The sequence below is a fragment of the Dromaius novaehollandiae genome, chromosome Z (genome assembly GCF_036370855.1).
Source record: "Dromaius novaehollandiae isolate bDroNov1 chromosome Z, bDroNov1.hap1, whole genome shotgun sequence".
Classification (NCBI taxonomy): domain Eukaryota; kingdom Metazoa; phylum Chordata; class Aves; order Casuariiformes; family Dromaiidae; genus Dromaius; species Dromaius novaehollandiae.
This window is the reverse complement of record NC_088132.1, coordinates 23,638,997-23,655,152: the sequence shown is the minus strand read 5'-3', so window position 1 is coordinate 23,655,152 and position 16,156 is coordinate 23,638,997. Positions and strand designations below refer to the sequence as shown.

Below are 16,156 nucleotides of genomic sequence, written 5' to 3'. Positions count from 1 at the left end.
TCCCTGTATGAACACACCTTTTTACGCCCTGAGAATGCTTATACTGAATACGTACATGTAATTAACGTGTTATGCTTATTCTACAAGCGTACGATGTGCTTCTAATTAAGCAAAAGCATATTACACGAAGTAATCGATAAGCAGATATTTTTAATACATAATTATACTTAATACATTTTACATAAATACATATTCTGTATGTCTTACCTATATGCATTGCATATATAAACGGCATAACCATACGTGTATAGAGATTACCAGCTTTCGTGAAATAATCATACCAGCACGGCAACAAATTATATTATAATAAATCATATATTATAATAAGTTAAATATTATAATAGCATATGATATTATTGTTTATGTAGGAAATATCAAGTACTGTAGTCGAAGACCGAGGATGCGGATCGAAAAGCAGTTTTTTTCCCTTTCGTTCCCCACGGCTGGCCCTGCAAAGCGCTTGGGGTTTAGCCCGCGGAGTAAAACGAGGGCGCTGTCTGTGCCCCCCCCCCCCCCCCCCGCCTCCCTTTCCCTGCCCCTAACGCGTTAGAAGCGGTAACGCAGAGGGATGCAAGCTCCGGCGGCCCCGTCCTCCGCGCTCGCTCTGCCTCGCCGGGGTTTCCTGCTCCTCCGGCAGCAGCTCCCGCCGCCCGGGCTGCAGACGCGGTCTTTACTTCGTTTCTCGCCGTCCTGCCCGCCCGGGCGCCTCCTCTCCCCGCCGCGGCCTGGGGGCCGGAGCGCGGCCGCACCGCAGGGGCGATGCGGGAGGCAGGTCTCGCCGGGGGCTGCCGGGGGCGGGGGAGGACTTTCCCGTGGCTTGTTGCCTTCTCTGAGCCAGCTCCCAGCTTCCTCATGCCGGGGCAGCCGGTGAAATATGCACCAGGTCTGAAACGATCAGAGGGGAAAGCAAAGGCCCCCCCGCCCCGGGAGCGCAGTCCTTGCGACGCAGTCGTTGCTTTCTGCCTTGATTTCTTCTTGGCCAAATGTGCCGCATCGGAGCAGCCCGAGGAAACCCTGGGGCTAAGTTTCGACGTCCAATTTTTAATTTTCGGCGCCGCGAAGCCCTCGTTTTGTAACCGTCACGATTTCTTTCGAAAATATTGTTAAACTTCAATTAACTCGGGGAAGGTCACCTGCTAAGTTGCTAAAACGCCCTTCGCTTCGAGCGAGGGCGATCTCGGGCTTGCAGAGACGCACATTATGCCTTATTTTCTCCTTCCAGGTCCCATGTTTACTAACACTGCCTTTGTGAGACGAGCCACGGATGCGCCACGGGCCCATGCACAGACATGCACAGCCTTTTACGTGGTTTTGAGAAGGTACTTGCGAAAGCCGCGATCGCACCAGGAAGCTTTAATTCCCCGCTGTCCCAGCCGGTTTTGCTAGGAAGAGACAGCGATCGGGCTTAGCGCCGTGAGTCCGAGTTAGCTTAAACCAAAACCAGGTCGGGAGCAGCCGGGTCGGGCCCAGCAGAGCCCCCAGCCTCTCCCGCCCCTCCCGGCGGAGGGCCCGGCTTCCCGCCGCCCCCTCGGGCGACCTGCGGGGCGCAGAGCGCCCAGAGCGCCCAGACGGCACGAGGGGGGTTTTGCGTCGTCCGCGGGCGTTTCCTTCGCGTTGGTTTCTTCATCGTGTCCGGACTCTGGCCCGAGAGGGGCGCGCAGAGGGGCGCGTAGCGTGGCGGCAAGCCGGCGCGGGCAGGTGCAAAGCGCCCAGCGTGAAACACGCCCTCTGCGCTGCTCCGCGGCGCGTCCGCGTGGGGAAGGGCGCCCTGGGGGTCCCGCCCGGGCGGCGCTACCCGCCCCGACGGCCTCGGGAGCGGGGCGCGGGCAGCAAGTTAGGGGCCGGCGTCGGGGGGTCCGCGCGGGGGGCTGCGGGCGGGCGCGGCGGGGGGCGGCGGGGGGCGGCGGAGGTAGCGGCCCACGGGGCCGTGCGGGCCCCCCGCCGCCACGTCGAGGGGGAGGCGGCCGCGGCCGTCGGGCAGGTCGAGGCGCGCCCCGGCGCGGTGCAGCGCCGCCAGCGTGTCCAGGAAGCCGGCGCGGGCCGCGTCGTGCGCCGGGAAGCAGCCGGTGCGCGGGTCGGCGCGGTTGGGGTCGGCTCCGCGCTGCAGCAGCAGCTCGGCCAGCCGCGGGCTGCCCAGCATCATCACCTGCGGGGAGAGACGCCGTCAGCCGCCGTCAGCCGCGCCGCGCGGAGGCGGCTCCGCGGGCCGCGGACCCGTCGGGGCAGGCCGGGCCCGCGCAGGCTCCGCTTCCCCCCGCGGCGGCGGAACCGCCGAGGGGGCCCGGGCCGAGCCGCGAAGCGCCGCGGGGCCCGCGGAAGCGCTCCGCGGCCGCGGGAACCCTCTTCCCTCCGCCCTGCGGGACCCGGCGGCGCAGGTGGGACGGGGCGGACGGGGGCGGAGCGGCCCGCGGCGGCGGTGCGCGGGGAGAGGCGCGGGGCAGAGGGAGAAACGGGATCTTTCCTCTAAAACCGCCCCCCCCCCCCCCCCGCCCAAAGCCGGGGGCGATTCCGAGACTGCTTTTAACGGGGAGGCTGCCGCGATGCCCCGATGGGGCCGGCCGCGCCGAGGAGCCGTCCGGGACACCGCCGCGGTCCAGCTCTTACTCCGGAGGCTTCTGCCCGGGCTGCTCGGCAGGGGCATGTGAGCGTACGGCGGGTCCCGCCTCCCCTTTGCCCCCGGAGCGGTTCAAAACGCAGCTGTAGCCCCAGCCCCGCCGCCGCCACGGCCCCGCCACGCCTAGGAGCCTCTTGCTGGCAATAGCTGCCTCCTAAGCTGGGTCCTTCCCAGCGCAGCCTGCGGAGCCTCTAGCGCAGTCTCAATACGCGCTGCACAAAGGTGCAGAAAAAAACATGTCGGAAGACAGCGTCGTACGCGTATTTCGCGTGAAACACTGCACTGACGTTGTATAGAAGAGACTTTTACAAACACTGGCCGCATATCTTAAGCTCAGCCTCTGGGATTATTCCAGTTTCGTTTTGTTTTGAAAACTTGAAACGAAGCTGGCTAGAACCGCTCCGGAAATTTCCTTAGCTGTGTAAATCTAGTTTCTAGTATTCCTGCAGGCACCACACGTTGCAACGCGATCACGCGTCTGTGGACGGGGCACGCTGACCCTGCGGACAGTGCTAGCCGCCCACCCGGAGTGCTCTGTGGGGAAGACTGCTGCACCCGCACGTTTCTGCTCGTGAGGGTCCGCGAAGGTGAGCGAAGGTGAGCGAAGAAATTCGGTGCGTGAGAAACTCGGGAAGAAAGGTGTATAAAGCAGAAGACAAGGTACGACAGAAGGCTAATTCTTTCTGAAAAGGTGACTCGTTATTTTTTTTCTTACGCGTTTATGGGGAGATGAGCATTAAAGCTCTCGGTTTTGAGTCATACCATCTCAGCTGGTTAAAATACAGTCTAGGGTTGCTAAAACTAAAACTTCTCTGATGCGGCCGTGACAGACCTTCGCCTTTCCGAGCGGGCTGGAGCGCTGCTTCCCCGCGCCGCCTCGACAGCGGCAGGGCACCGCCGTCCGCCGGCGCGGGGGCGGCCGCAGCCCCCCGGAGCGGCCCCGGCCCCGCGGCCCGGCGTCGCTGCGGGCGCCGCCGCGGCGCGGCCACCTGCGCCTGCCCCGGCCCCGGCCCCTCCGCCGGCCGGAGCCTCGGCGCCGCGCTGCCCTCGCGGGAGCGCCGCGCTGCCCGGCCGCCCGCCCCGCCGCCCGCCGCCCGCGGGGGCGGCCCCGGCCTCGGCGCGCGGGTGCGGAGCGGGGGCGCTGGCCGCCGCCGGGCTGCGGGGATGCTCGGGCCCTCGGGCCGCGGCCGCCCTACCTGGATGGGGGTCCGGCCGTAGGAGTTGACGGCGTTGGGGTCCGCCGCGCCGTCCAGCAGCTCCCTCACGCGCTGCAGGTCGCCGCGGGCGGCCGCGTTGGCCAGCTCGTCCGCCACCGCGCTCCCCGCCCGCCGCGCCGCGCCCCGCCGCGGCCGCGCCGCCTCGCGTCGGTCGGCGGCCGGGCACGGCGGAGCCATGCGGCCGCCGCTCCGCCGTCCCGCGGCGCCGGGCACTGCCGATCGCGGCCCGCGCGGGACGCCCAGCCCATGGGGGCGCCCGGCCGGCCTCGCCCGCGGGCAGCGCCGCCGGCCCCCGCCGCCGAGCGGCCCTGGCTGCGCCGCCGCCGGGAGCCGCCTCCACCTGCGCGGGCGCGAGTGCCGCCGCGGCGCCCGGGGCTGTTTTCTCCGCGCGGCTGGTGCCGCCCCGCCGCGCCGCGCCGCCCCGCCGCGCCCCGCCCGGCCCGGACGCCCGTGCCGCGGCCACGCGCGCGCTCGCCGCCGGGGACGCGGGGGGACGCGGACGCCCGGCGCTGCCGGGGCAGGGCGGCGCGGCCCGCCCGCGCATGCGCCGCGGCTGGGGGGGGGGGGGGGCTCACCCGGTCCCGGGGCGCCACGGCGGCGAGCGTTCCGCGCGTGGGCCGCCGCGACCGTCAGCGTTCTGCGCGTGGAAGGGGCCGCGCCGCTGGCCGGGCGCCGCTGCCCGGGGCTGGCGCCGGGTGCCTTGAGCGCGGCCGGCGTCGGCGTTTCTGTTCAGCCCGTTGCCCCTTTTTCTTCCCCCCGCTTTTTTTCCCTCCCCCCCCCCCTTTCCCACCTTTTTTCCTTCTCTCCCTTCCCGGGCCGCGGGCGCGGAGGCGGCGGGGCGGCGCGAGGTGGCCGTGGGGAGCTCGGCCCGCCGTCCCGCCCGGCGCCCCCGCAGAGCGGCGCTGTCCCTGCCGCGCCCCCGCCCCGCCGGCTCGGGGGCAGGCGGTGTCCGCGCTTCCCTCCCGTCCCCGTCCCCGTCCCCGTCCCCGTCCCCGTCCCCGTCCCGTGCTCCTCGGAGCGGGGGCCGCACAACCGCGCGGCGGGAGGCGGCGTGCAGAGCCGCGGGGAGCCTGCGGCCGCGCCAGAAACGCATCTGCGAGGCCTCCGCCTCCCGCCTGAGTCAGCTGTTTTTAAAAGCCGGGCTGCGACCTTGAACCTCTCCCGCGGACGAAGCCGGGGAGAACGGGCGAGTTGCCCTCTCCTGCGTCGCAACGCGCGCGCGGCTCCGACCCCCCCGGGCAGCTCGGGGGTGCTGCCCGCCCGCCCCCCGGGCCTTCAACGCGCGGAGCACACGCGCGCCCGGCTGCGGCGGCGCGTCCCCGATCCGCGCTGCTCGGGGCGGGCAGCGGCGCGGCGCGGCGCGGCGGGGCGGGGCGGGGGGCGGGCGCGGCGGCGGGGGGGCGGCAGCACCAGGGACAGCTCCCCGCGCGGCGGCGCGCAGCGTCCGACGGGGCGGGCGGCAGCCCACGGGGCCCCGCGCGGGCTGGCGCCACCCTGGCGGCGTGGGCGGAGCGCCGCCGCGGACCGCGCGTGGGACCGCGCGGAGACGCCGCTCGCTCCCGCCTGCCTCCGCTCCCACGGGCCTCGCTGCGTTGGCCGCCGCCTTTTCGGTGGAAGTTCTGCGGGGGGAAAACGCGGAGGAGCGGAAAGCAGAAACAGCCCTCGCTGGAGCACAGAGTTAGTGTGTTGATACCGGTGCTGCTGGGCAAATTTTAGTCACTGGTAAGCTGGCTGTAATGACAAATAAACTGAATGCTTGTGCTGCAAATCTTGCCTGGCTTTGTAAGTCTCACCGTGCTCACGAATAAATGGAGTGTTTGTGTTACAAAGAGAATTCACGATTTCTTAGGTCTCGTTGTGCTTGGTACTGTACAAATATTCAGAGGAAATAGGAGCTAGATAAAAGTGCCCTTGCTTCTGTTGACAGGTCATGATACTGACCTATTTCATCACCTTAATACACCTACGTGTCTGTCTTAGGATACATTGTCTCTCTAAGCTCATCCTCTTGGGAAATTTGCAATGCTAATTCTACTCTATATAGGCATTCTGTGTTTTTCAGTCATTTACCATTCATGATGCCCGCTTGTTTACCTACATCCTTATTCAAAATAATTAGTACATATTATCAAATAATGAAATTATTTTCTTGGCCTAGTACTTCAGCAAGGCATAGCCATGCTATTAAGAAACCTCTCTGTTCAGTAATGGATGGTGCTGACAATTTCCGCCAGTAGCAAACAGAAGAATGCTACTTGGTCTGTGTGAAGTGTTAAGTTTGTTTCTGGTTTTATTTGCAGTGCTTGGCATGCTCCTGTAATTTCATCAGTCTAGAACCAAATTCTGCTCCTTCACTCACACTGACTATGTTATAGTATATTTTGCATTTTTATATGCAAGTATATAGAAATGAGTGAAGTTCCATTCACAATAAAGTGCCTCATGATATAAAAACTTGCTTCTGGCTAAATAATTGAGCATTTATATATAGTTCAGCAGTTTCCTAATGTTCTGGTTTACTCTTTCGTTAATAGTTAGTTTGCTACTGAAGTGCTGGCTGGCATAGAAATGAGAAAATAGAGGTATTTCAGAGCTGTGTAGTTAAAGAGAAAACAAAAGGAAGAGTTAAATTTGTACACCCTGGTATATAGACCACTGTGCAAAGGAAAACCTCAAGTACAGGTAAGTCTTAAAAAGACTAGGAACCAGTTTTAGCAGAAGCTGGAGTGAACAGCAGCATGACAGAATCAATTCAGTGGATGCAGTATACTGAGCCTGATTCTCAGTTACAGGAAAGCAGAAGCAATGGGAAAATGAATTTTGAAGGGTCTTTGTTGTGGACACTGTATTCAAAGGTCATAAGAATCAGCCCATGTTTCCTCGAACTGTGTGAATATTTTAAGCAGGACACGTTTTTTCATTAACGAAAAGCATGAACGTGGTGTCTAAAGAAGAGAAGCTTTCCACTCATTTGTTTAAGTCATTTGTTACTCAAAGGCTGTGTAAGTAAGGTAAATAAAAACAAAAAAATCTTCTTTTCTATTACTTTCAAAAGAGGCTGGCATTTCACATAAATCTCAAGAAGCAACTTTGTCCGAGCATACACAAATGTGAGTAAGGGCTGTTTCCTGATTTTTTTCAGAAGTTCAAAACCACCACACTTTCAGAAAGAAGAAAAAAAAAAAAACCCACCACAGGCTAAAACACTTAAAGAAGCTGCCCAAGCAAATTCACAGATTCTCCAGGCCAAAAAAGCAAAAACCCAGCAACGACAGAAAATACGATATTTCAAGTGAAAACTCCTTGGCTTTGGAGTTGAAGTCACAGACATTGTTTTCCTTCTGCTTTGAATATGCTTGCTGCTGGTTGAAGGACAGTTTCACTGTCCAATCAGTGATAGGTTTTAAGGCTTTCACACAGTTCAAAGTGATTTCTTCCGGTTCCAAAGTTAATTGTGCAAAGATCGGTTGTGCAATAACGACCTTAAAACAATAATTTAGGGATGCATCATGCCTTTCATAACTGTATTAGAAACATATACTGCAAGCATATTAAATATGCATAAAAACACTGACAAAATGCCAATTAAACACAAACGCCACGGCAACCAGATGTACTTTGCAAGGACTGCAATAATACCAATATTTACAGTCAAATGGAAAAAAGAGAACTGTTGAAAGATTCAAGAAGATAATTGTTAGTATGTATAATGTGTAATCAGTTCAATATTACTCAAAAGCAGCTTACCACAAAGGAAAAAGTTACTCACAGCAAATGTTCACAGTTTTCACTGATTTGACCGAAGAGAAATCAAACTTCTTCCAAAGCATTGTTTTACAATTAGAGCAAACAACTCAGTGCCATAATAAAATTTAGTCTAGCTTAAGGAGATTTAGATTTTGAAAAACCCGAAAAAGTGATATTAACCTGCAGGATAAGCTTAATATACCATGTCCTAATTAAGTAAGTGTTGGTGCTTGTAAGAATTACAATTGTCAGTTATGTTACTGCCTTCAGTGCGGAGAATAAATGTCATCAACCCCTGTTGGAAAGCACCACAGATATCTCCTGAGAAGAGCAGAGTAACGTGGGATAGCAGAAATATTTGGGGATACAGTGGTAAGGTTTTGAAGCAAAGCAAAGCAAAACAAACAAGCACCAACAAAAGAAGAAAACGGGTTCAAAATCCTCAAGCTGTGATTCTTAGGTGATCATGCTACTGCAAGAGTGGCAGTGTCCGAACATCAGCAGCTCCCAGGTCACTCCTCCTATGGACTGCCACCAGCAGCAGTGACAGGTCAGCTGTGGGAGCCTGCTTGCCTTTAAATAGGAGGTTAGTGTTCAGTACTTCCCTTGGGTAGTGTGTGCTGATATTGGAGAAACTTCATCTCAATAAGGAGGAATCTGACTTTTTCTTCCTTGATTTCCTCTGCCTAGTCTGGCAAAACATCAGGTTTGTCACAGATTTATTTCCTTCCAGCTCGCACCCTTTAGGGAGATATGTTTGCAGTAGGGTGTCCTCTTCTTTCCTCAGCTGGGTCCCTCTCGCTGGAAAAGAGGAAGGGAACCGGACTGAGGCCTGAGAGCTGTGGTTGCTGCTGACTCACACTTCCTGACTGATCAAAACATACCACTGAGATTCAGGGTTATTGCTGGGCAGGGGCAGAAAGATAGACAGTACCAGTGATTCAGCATTCCTTGTCATGGATCTACATACATATGCAAATAGCCAGTCAAAGATCAGAAAGGATGCACATGTGGGATTTGGCTTTCTTTCAGGTGGCAGTATAAACACTGACTCAAATTAATTTTGTCTCTTTTTAATAGCATTGACACGATTATGGAACTCACTCTTCCCCCCCCCCCCCCCAGTTGTTCTTTATGCATTCTCTCAAACACCAGAGAGACACACTTCTAGCCATTTTGTGGCTATCTACCTAGCTGTGTTTGTGATGGGCTGTTGATGCGCTCAGTCATTCTTAGTGAATGTGAAGAAGACCTTAAAACTTGTTCTCATATTTGGTTACCATGTTGGATATGCCGTTTGCTTTCTCAGGGCTCTTTGACTAACCGTTCTCCCAGAATAGCTCCATTGGTGATGCAGGGAGCACTCAAATTAGCAAACAAATCAATGACTTCCGTAAGTCAGAGACGCATAAGCACATGGAGATGTGGATTCTGATACTATGGCTAGTGGACTGTCTCCTTGTAAGCTATTTTTGGTTTTGCTATAAAGTTTTTAGTTTTGTTCCACCAGAAATAATTTCCATGACCTACAGATGGCCCAATGAGATTCTCTTTCTTTTTCCTGTGATTGGTAGTATGGAAATGCTGATGAACCATAGCATTAGGAAATGTGCTATCTGGATCTAGGTTTTTGATTTTTTTTCTATATGCCGTCAGGTTTAGCTGACTACAGAGGAAGACAGGTATGCAGAACACAGGATATATTCTCCAGTTAAGAAAATCTAACACACCATCAGCTTGTTTTTGTGTTGTCCATGTAGCAGAATGACTTGGAGACTAAGCAGTTATGCTCAACGTCTCACCATGTAGCTATAGTGTGGTCCTGAGCAAGTTACTTCATCTCTGTGACTCACTTACTTTTACATGTAAGGATTGTGCTGATGGGTTTGTGGGAGGGAAGGATGTTTGTTGTGCTTGCAATATATAAAGTCAAATGCTAAATGCTACTGTGTGCCTTGTTCATGGGCTTTGCACTCTGTAATTGCAGGGCACTCTCATCTTCTGAGTGCCTAAAGCAGAGAGAGAGTCAGGTAACATGAAAATTGAGAGTTAAACAGTGCTTCATACATGCATATGTCAGGCATCTTCCACAATCGGCGAGTATGACATTGCATCACATAAAAAAAAGTGAAAAGATTTACACTGAGCAGGTCTTCAGTTAAACATTGAATACAGTCCTCAGGTACGCATACATAGATTTATACTGTTAATGACAACTCTTCTGCTAAGTTTTAGTGTATATATCAGATTGACTTGGAGAATCAGTAACATGATGCTTTTAATTAAGTGTACTGTAGCCAAGTTCAGCTGCTAAAAGCTGCTGATTTCTACTAGCATTTAGCTGCATATAAGGATCTGTTGGGGATCTACAGTTTAACCAGCCTGGTTTAATCTTGTATTAAGTTATTGTTATCAACAGCTATATCAGTACGCCTAGGTATTTGTATCTCCATAGGGAAAGAAGTAAAATATTTTCTAGATATAGAGTCAACTCATGGTCACATGAATGTGAATTATTCCAAAGGGATGCACTTTAGCACTTCATTTCGACACCTAGAAATGTTTGAATATGAAATTTTGATTTCTCTGAGCCCACGGATGCCAAGGACTAATTGTTTTCTTCAATTTTTTTTTTCAGACATCTCATCAGCTGATTGCAGAGAGAGTTTTGCTAGCTGAGAATTCAGTGAATGTTTCTGGATTTTTCACTTGGTGGCTGAGGAGAGAGAGCAGGCTGCACCTGCCCTACCTTTGAATAAGAAATGTGGCAGGAAGGCCAAAGCATTTTTTTAAAGCTGACCTGCAAATAGTTTGAATTAAATTAGTTTTGTCCTGCTTTTGTAAAGTCCATGGCTTTATAAGAAGAGAAGCACCAGGAGTTTTCTTTCCCTCTAGCCCACTTACCTTTGTAGATCACCTTGAAAATTAATCATTAGGACTACCAAACCTGATCTTCCCAAGCTGGCTGGCAGACTACTGAGAATGCAAAGATCTGTAGACTGTTAGTCCAGGTATTGTCAAGCCCAAGTTGTGCATGATCATAAAACATGCTTTGAATTATCACATCTTAAAACACAAATATTTTGGTCATACTTAGTTTGTCTATTATTTATATCAGTTCCTAAGTTCAGATTTTAAAACACACTGTAGTAAGCTAACTTTTTTTTTTTTAAAAAATCTAATTCTGTAAGTCCAGAAACTGAGACTATTAAAACACAAGAAATAGGATAATATCACCCCCCAGACTGGCAACACCAGAGTACTCGAAAACTGATCACAGCTGTGGAGCAATAGTTTGACCTTAACCACAGCATCCTTTCTCTGAAACATACACTAAGTGCTGGAACTAAGTGAGTGTTTAGCTGAAAACCAAAATAAGATTTTTAATTGCTCTGGCAGTTTCTTTTCACATATTGAACTTCTAGTTCCTTGCCTCTTGGCATGCCATAACGTGCTTCATTCTCCCAGCTTTGTACAGCCTTCCAAAGAAAGAGATGGATGTTCTGAAAAGCAAGTCTGCATTCTTTTCGTTGGAAAGTAGCTTTCCATCGTGTCTTGAAAACATCAAAAAAGAGTCTACCCGCTGACTTTGCCTTTTGCTGTCTGTCATTCAAAGCCTCTTTGCAGTGGCTAGGAGGCAGAACACAGCTGTGGAGACTTAGCAGACATCTTTAGTCAAAACTGAAGGCTAGGGAGGCCAAAGCAGAGGTTTCTGTTGTAGAAGGGAAGACATAGAGAGAAGAAAGCATAATGCAAAGTTTTAGTTTCTGTTCATCTTGCTGTCCCCTTCTGAGCATGGACTAATTTTGCTCTTTCTTTCTTTCTCAAAAAGTATGTTAAAAATGTGTACTATAGCTGCAGGGTATGCTGCCAACACTAACAACAGGCAGCCTTGGAGGCAGAGGGAAGGGCAGAGAGATGAGTTTTGAGTCGGAGACTGAATCGAAGCCAAAACACTGGGGGAAGGGAAAGCAGTAGATTTAATTTAAGGCATTTACTGTTTCTGTATGATTAATTGTGGGATGGTGCTTGGCATTTGAGGGCCTTTGTTATTCTACAGTCTTGCCTACAGTAGTCTTCCTGATGAGCCCTGTGCTCCAGTTAGCTTGTTCACAAAATGTCTACGCAAGCAAAATAAGGCAGAGTAAAATATTGAATGCGTACTATGGATGCAGTATCTGTTCATGTGCTTTGTAGGGCTCATCTTTACTCCAGAGTGTCTATGCTGAATGAATCGGGCACTGTAAAGTCATCTCTACACATCTAAGACCTGACTTTGTCCCACTCTGGACACCACATTGGTTTTAGTGATGTTTCATGCTGGGTGATCTAGACCATGTCCTTACTAACTTTCTGGACACAGTTAAAATGTCCTGTCTTATTGGTAAGACTCCTTTCTGCTTAAATAATTGTAGAGGATGACAGTGTTATGATTAGGTTTGTAGACATAGCTGGGGATGGAAGTCTTTGTATCTCCTAATAAAATAAGCCTAATCAGGCAATCAAATCTGGTCTAACATGTACAAAAACATTTTAATCCTCAATGAAAAAATACATCCATCCACACAAGAGTCCCTAGAAACAAAATCAGATCATGAAAACTTTTATTGTTTTTAGTTATCATAGTCAGGGATGAGCAAGGAAACACCTCTTGGTGAAGAGATGTCTACCTTGATATCCTGATGGTTTCTAAAACACATGAGAGTGGGCCTGAGATACTATTGGTTTATTTTTAAATGAGAACACAGATGTTTTCTGTAAATGGAGTAATGGAAGTGATTTACTTTATAATCTGTCAAAGGGTCAATGAAATATGAGTAGATGAAACAATAAGCATGTCAAATGTTTTAAGACAGGCTTGGCAAAATCAGGATATGTTGACGATGAATGTTTTAAAATAACTTCAAATTTATAATTTGGCAATGCAGCCACTCTAGTATTTTAAATAATACAAACATGATCTCATCCAGCAGAACAAGATATTTTACAGCATATGTACAGCTGAGATGGCCTTGAGGGATAAAAGGAGCATGTTAAGAGATGGTTTAGAATGAAATTGTTTCTATCTGAAGAGATCTCTGCTATCTGTAATTTATTCTTGTCTTGCTAGACTAGATAAACTGTTAACATTTCTGTCATTAAAATTTTGGCAGATGACCTTTTCATTTGAATAGTAAGGCATGTTAAATTTCTATCACACTTGTTCTAAATTTCATATATATGCAATGTTTCCTACAAAAACTTTGATAAGACTATTCAGAAGAACAAGCCTGTTTAGAAAGATGGGTTAAATCATCTCTATCATCAACCAGTATAGTTTTATAACTGTGGAAGTGGCACCATGATGTTGAAGATTCTATCTATTGCGTGATATGTGAAGCAGATTCCTTACTGAGATCATTGCAATCTTAAGATACTCTCTTAAAAACCAGTTACCTGCCCAGCCTCCGTTCTCACCCTGCTGAATTACAATACACTTTCATTTAATAATTAGCTTTAATTAGATGTAGCAATCACCTTATAGCGTGGCTATCTATTGTTAAACTCATCCCACTAAAGCTGTTTTTCCTGGCTACAGACCACAAACTGCACTCAAAGTGGGGAGAAATTAGAGGTTTGGCACTCCGCACGGATCACATCTACGAACAAAAGATGTTCGAGCGATTTGTGTTGCTGAACAGCTGATCAGTGGCATCCTGTCTCAGGGTAAGGCACAGCTTCTGAGTCCCTTATTGCTTTCCTGCAGCGGTGGAAGCCCGTCCTCAGCAGTGGCAGGGGGTGGCTGCCTTCATGTGGAGGTCAGATATGGCTAATCAGCTGCTCTCATTGCACCTGCTGATGCTGCAGTGCAAGCTGCCCTATGCTCCAACGAGTTATCACATGCTGTCTTGTTTTTTTGGGACAGCATATGATGGTTGCTACCAAACACATTCAGGAATGTGTTTGTTTTCAAGTTACATATTCACAAAAGAGGCTACTGCCTAGGAAACACAGGTGTTTCCCTTTCTGCTGCTGTTGGAATGGCACAGTGCTCACCTGTAGTAGCAGACATGCACATTAGATAGCATTCCTGTAGACTCAGGTAGCTCTAACTGTCTTGCAGATGCCTATAAAGTTTTACATATCTTCTTCAAGGCTTTATACAGGAGTGAGATGTGATGGAAAACACCTAATTCTATAAAAAATTGTAATTATTATTTGCAACTGCTAATTGCTAAGCTCGCTAATTTTTCTTTCAGTTACTGATTGCTGCTGTGTCCATCATCCAGACTGTGTGTAATCTCACATTGATCCTCAGCATGTACTGCCTTAGCACATCTGCCTGATCATACCCCACATCTTGCTTGATCCCTTCAAAGTCTACCAATTTACAGCTCAGGAGTCTTTCTTCTGTAGTTCCCCCAGCAAAATTTCGTAATTTGAGGTGCAGGTCCAAGGCTGACTGCTCACTGACGAGTAACAGTGTTTCTGCAGCTGGCAGAACAGCCCCGTTTGCAGAGGCACATCATTTAGTCCCACAGCCTAAGCCTCCTTGTCATTTCTTCTCTCATCACTTTTGCAATAGCCATCCTGGTTCAGCTCTGAAGCAGCGTCCCTGCTGAAGAGGAGGCAGAAAACCCAGGTGTCTGCCCGCAGGCAGGGGCAGTCGGGCTGCCAGCTGGGCCGCCTGGAGTGGCTCTGCTGGCCGGTGGCATTTTTGAGGGATGTGATTTCCTCCATATCTGGACATAGTTTCTCTGTCTGTTCAGTTGAATGGAGAGGGTTTCTGATTAGGAAAGTTTTATTTGGTTTTCGAAAACAAAATTTAGAAGATCTTAAAATGATTAACAGCACTTAGAAACTAAACAGGTCTTGGAACACTTGGAGAATTGCTCCTTATCATCTTAACTTTATCTTTTACACTTTCTGATTATATATATGTCTGTATGACACACATGTCGGTGTCATGACCTATGGCCATCCTAGCTTCACATGCTATTAATTAAATCTGTGGTGTTGCTTACAGGTGACAGCCAAGAAGACCCCTGCTCTACGTGCTGTATAAATAAGGCCTTTAATAATAAATACAATATGTCTGCTTACCTTTTTTCCTCTTCCTCGTTACCCCGAAAACATTTTTAACAGCTGTATTCAAGCACCAGGAATAAGAATCAAGATCTGCAAACACAGAGATAGGAGGACTGTGGTGAAATGGTTAAAATGGCTGCTGTGAGACAACAGCTCGCTGTAGTACTGAAATACGTTGTGTAGTGAATTTGCACTAATCTGTGCATAACACCTGAAAGCAATGAGGTAGCACTTTTTATGGGATTAGAAGCAGAATCGAAATATTCTCTGTGGCTCCTGACTGCGGAGGCTGTGGAGACAGGAGGTGAGTGCAGCAGACACGGAAGCGCACAGCCTGCTCCAGCCCAAGAGGACACGTGACTGCTGCTGGCGGGGCTGATGGGTGCATCATCTCTCCCCTCCTGGGAGAGAGGGCAGACTACGTGGTGGCAGAATTAGGCTTCTCCGTGCTCGCCAAACAGTTATTAATATTAAAATTTCAATTTTTTACTTTCTGGGTCTGATTTTATTTAATAGTTTCACAGTTTCCATTGGGTACAGCAGGTTTCGAGGCCACCAGCATTTTTCAAGTGCATTCTTTTAGCTGCCTAATGACCTTTATTCTTTTTACTCTTTTTTTATCTGGGATGATAAACAGGGTGTCCCACCTTCCACCTGCTGCCCTCTCTCGCACCCGCCTCGGGGGAGCCGGCAGCCGCACTTCCCTTCCCTGCCGGAAGAGCGGCTGTGCCTTCCATTTTCATTGCGAAAGTCCATAACAAGGGGCCGCCAGACGCGACCCCCACGGCGGGAGCGCGCGCTGGGCCTGCCTCAGAGCCTCCGCCCCTCGGCAGAGGGGAGCGCGCCACCTAGGGGAAACACCAGCCGTGCGGCTGAGCGCGCCGCCGCGGCCCTGCGCTGGCTGCCCTCCTCTGGCGCGGAGGCTGCGGGCCCTGCGGCGACGGGTCGCCCCCGCAGCCGCCCTGGGCCCGTGGGAGGTCCCCGAGTTACCCCACGGCCACCCGCTGTTCTTGAAGTACGTGGCAATCTCCAGTTTTGCCCGAAGCCTGATGCCTAGAGGGGCTCTGCGGTGGTAGGGCGGGGTTCGGGTTCCTTAGCAGGTTGTGTTAGGGGATTGCTAAGCTTGCCTACCTGTTTGTAAAGCTTTTACATAAAACACTGTACTCTTTTCTGTTCAGGTAAAACAGATAATGCCTCTGTGTGCATATTTTAGCATTTCTGACATTTATTAGTACTCTCTAGTTTCTAAGACTTAGGTAGAAACACCTCTCTTTCGGCTCACCCCTCTTACTAGAAGCTTCAGTATAAATTTTTATCTTCTTATTTTTCAAACATTGCGTGATCTAAACCATGTGGCCATTTTGCCATGTACGAGGTTTAGGTCAGCTGATGGAAATTTCAGGAGGTCTCCAGTTCAGGATGATACCATGTAGGCTGGAGCAGAGCAGGAGGCAGAAGCAAGAAAGACTGGCTGCAAGAGGTTGCTGTGAGCAGTGGAAAACCTGAGCCA

The 16,156-nt window shown here is 51.0% G+C and overlaps 1 protein-coding gene and 1 long non-coding RNA gene across 2 annotated transcripts; one reads left to right on the top strand and one right to left on the bottom strand.

The window, feature by feature from the left end:
* Positions 1-130: 130 nt before the first annotated feature.
* On the bottom strand, positions 131-4,352 carry LOC135324629 (cyclin-dependent kinase 4 inhibitor B-like). Its single transcript, XM_064501277.1, has 2 exons — positions 3,811-4,352; positions 131-2,146 (listed from the first exon to the last, which is right to left on the bottom strand). The coding sequence occupies exons 1-2, from the start codon at positions 4,006-4,008 to the stop codon at positions 1,835-1,837; spliced, it is 510 nt and encodes a 169-aa protein (XP_064357347.1). The 5' UTR covers positions 4,009-4,352; the 3' UTR covers positions 131-1,834.
* On the top strand, positions 2,257-15,135 carry LOC135324630 (uncharacterized). The gene is made up of 4 exons (XR_010385937.1): positions 2,257-3,274; positions 10,217-10,589; positions 13,157-13,284; positions 14,585-15,135. It is a non-coding gene; the product is annotated as an uncharacterized LOC135324630 (long non-coding RNA).
* Positions 15,136-16,156: the final 1,021 nt, after the last annotated feature.

Bases quoted from the DNA above. Each gene is read 5' to 3' on its own strand.
- LOC135324629 (XM_064501277.1), bottom strand. From the start codon at position 4,008: ATGGCTCCGCCGTGCCCGGCCGCCGACCGACGCGAGGCGGCGCGGCCG. The intron at 2,147-3,810 runs GTAGGGCGGCCG...CTCTCCCCGCAG, and splicing joins ACGGCCGGACCCCCATCCAG to GTGATGATGCTGGGCAGCCC.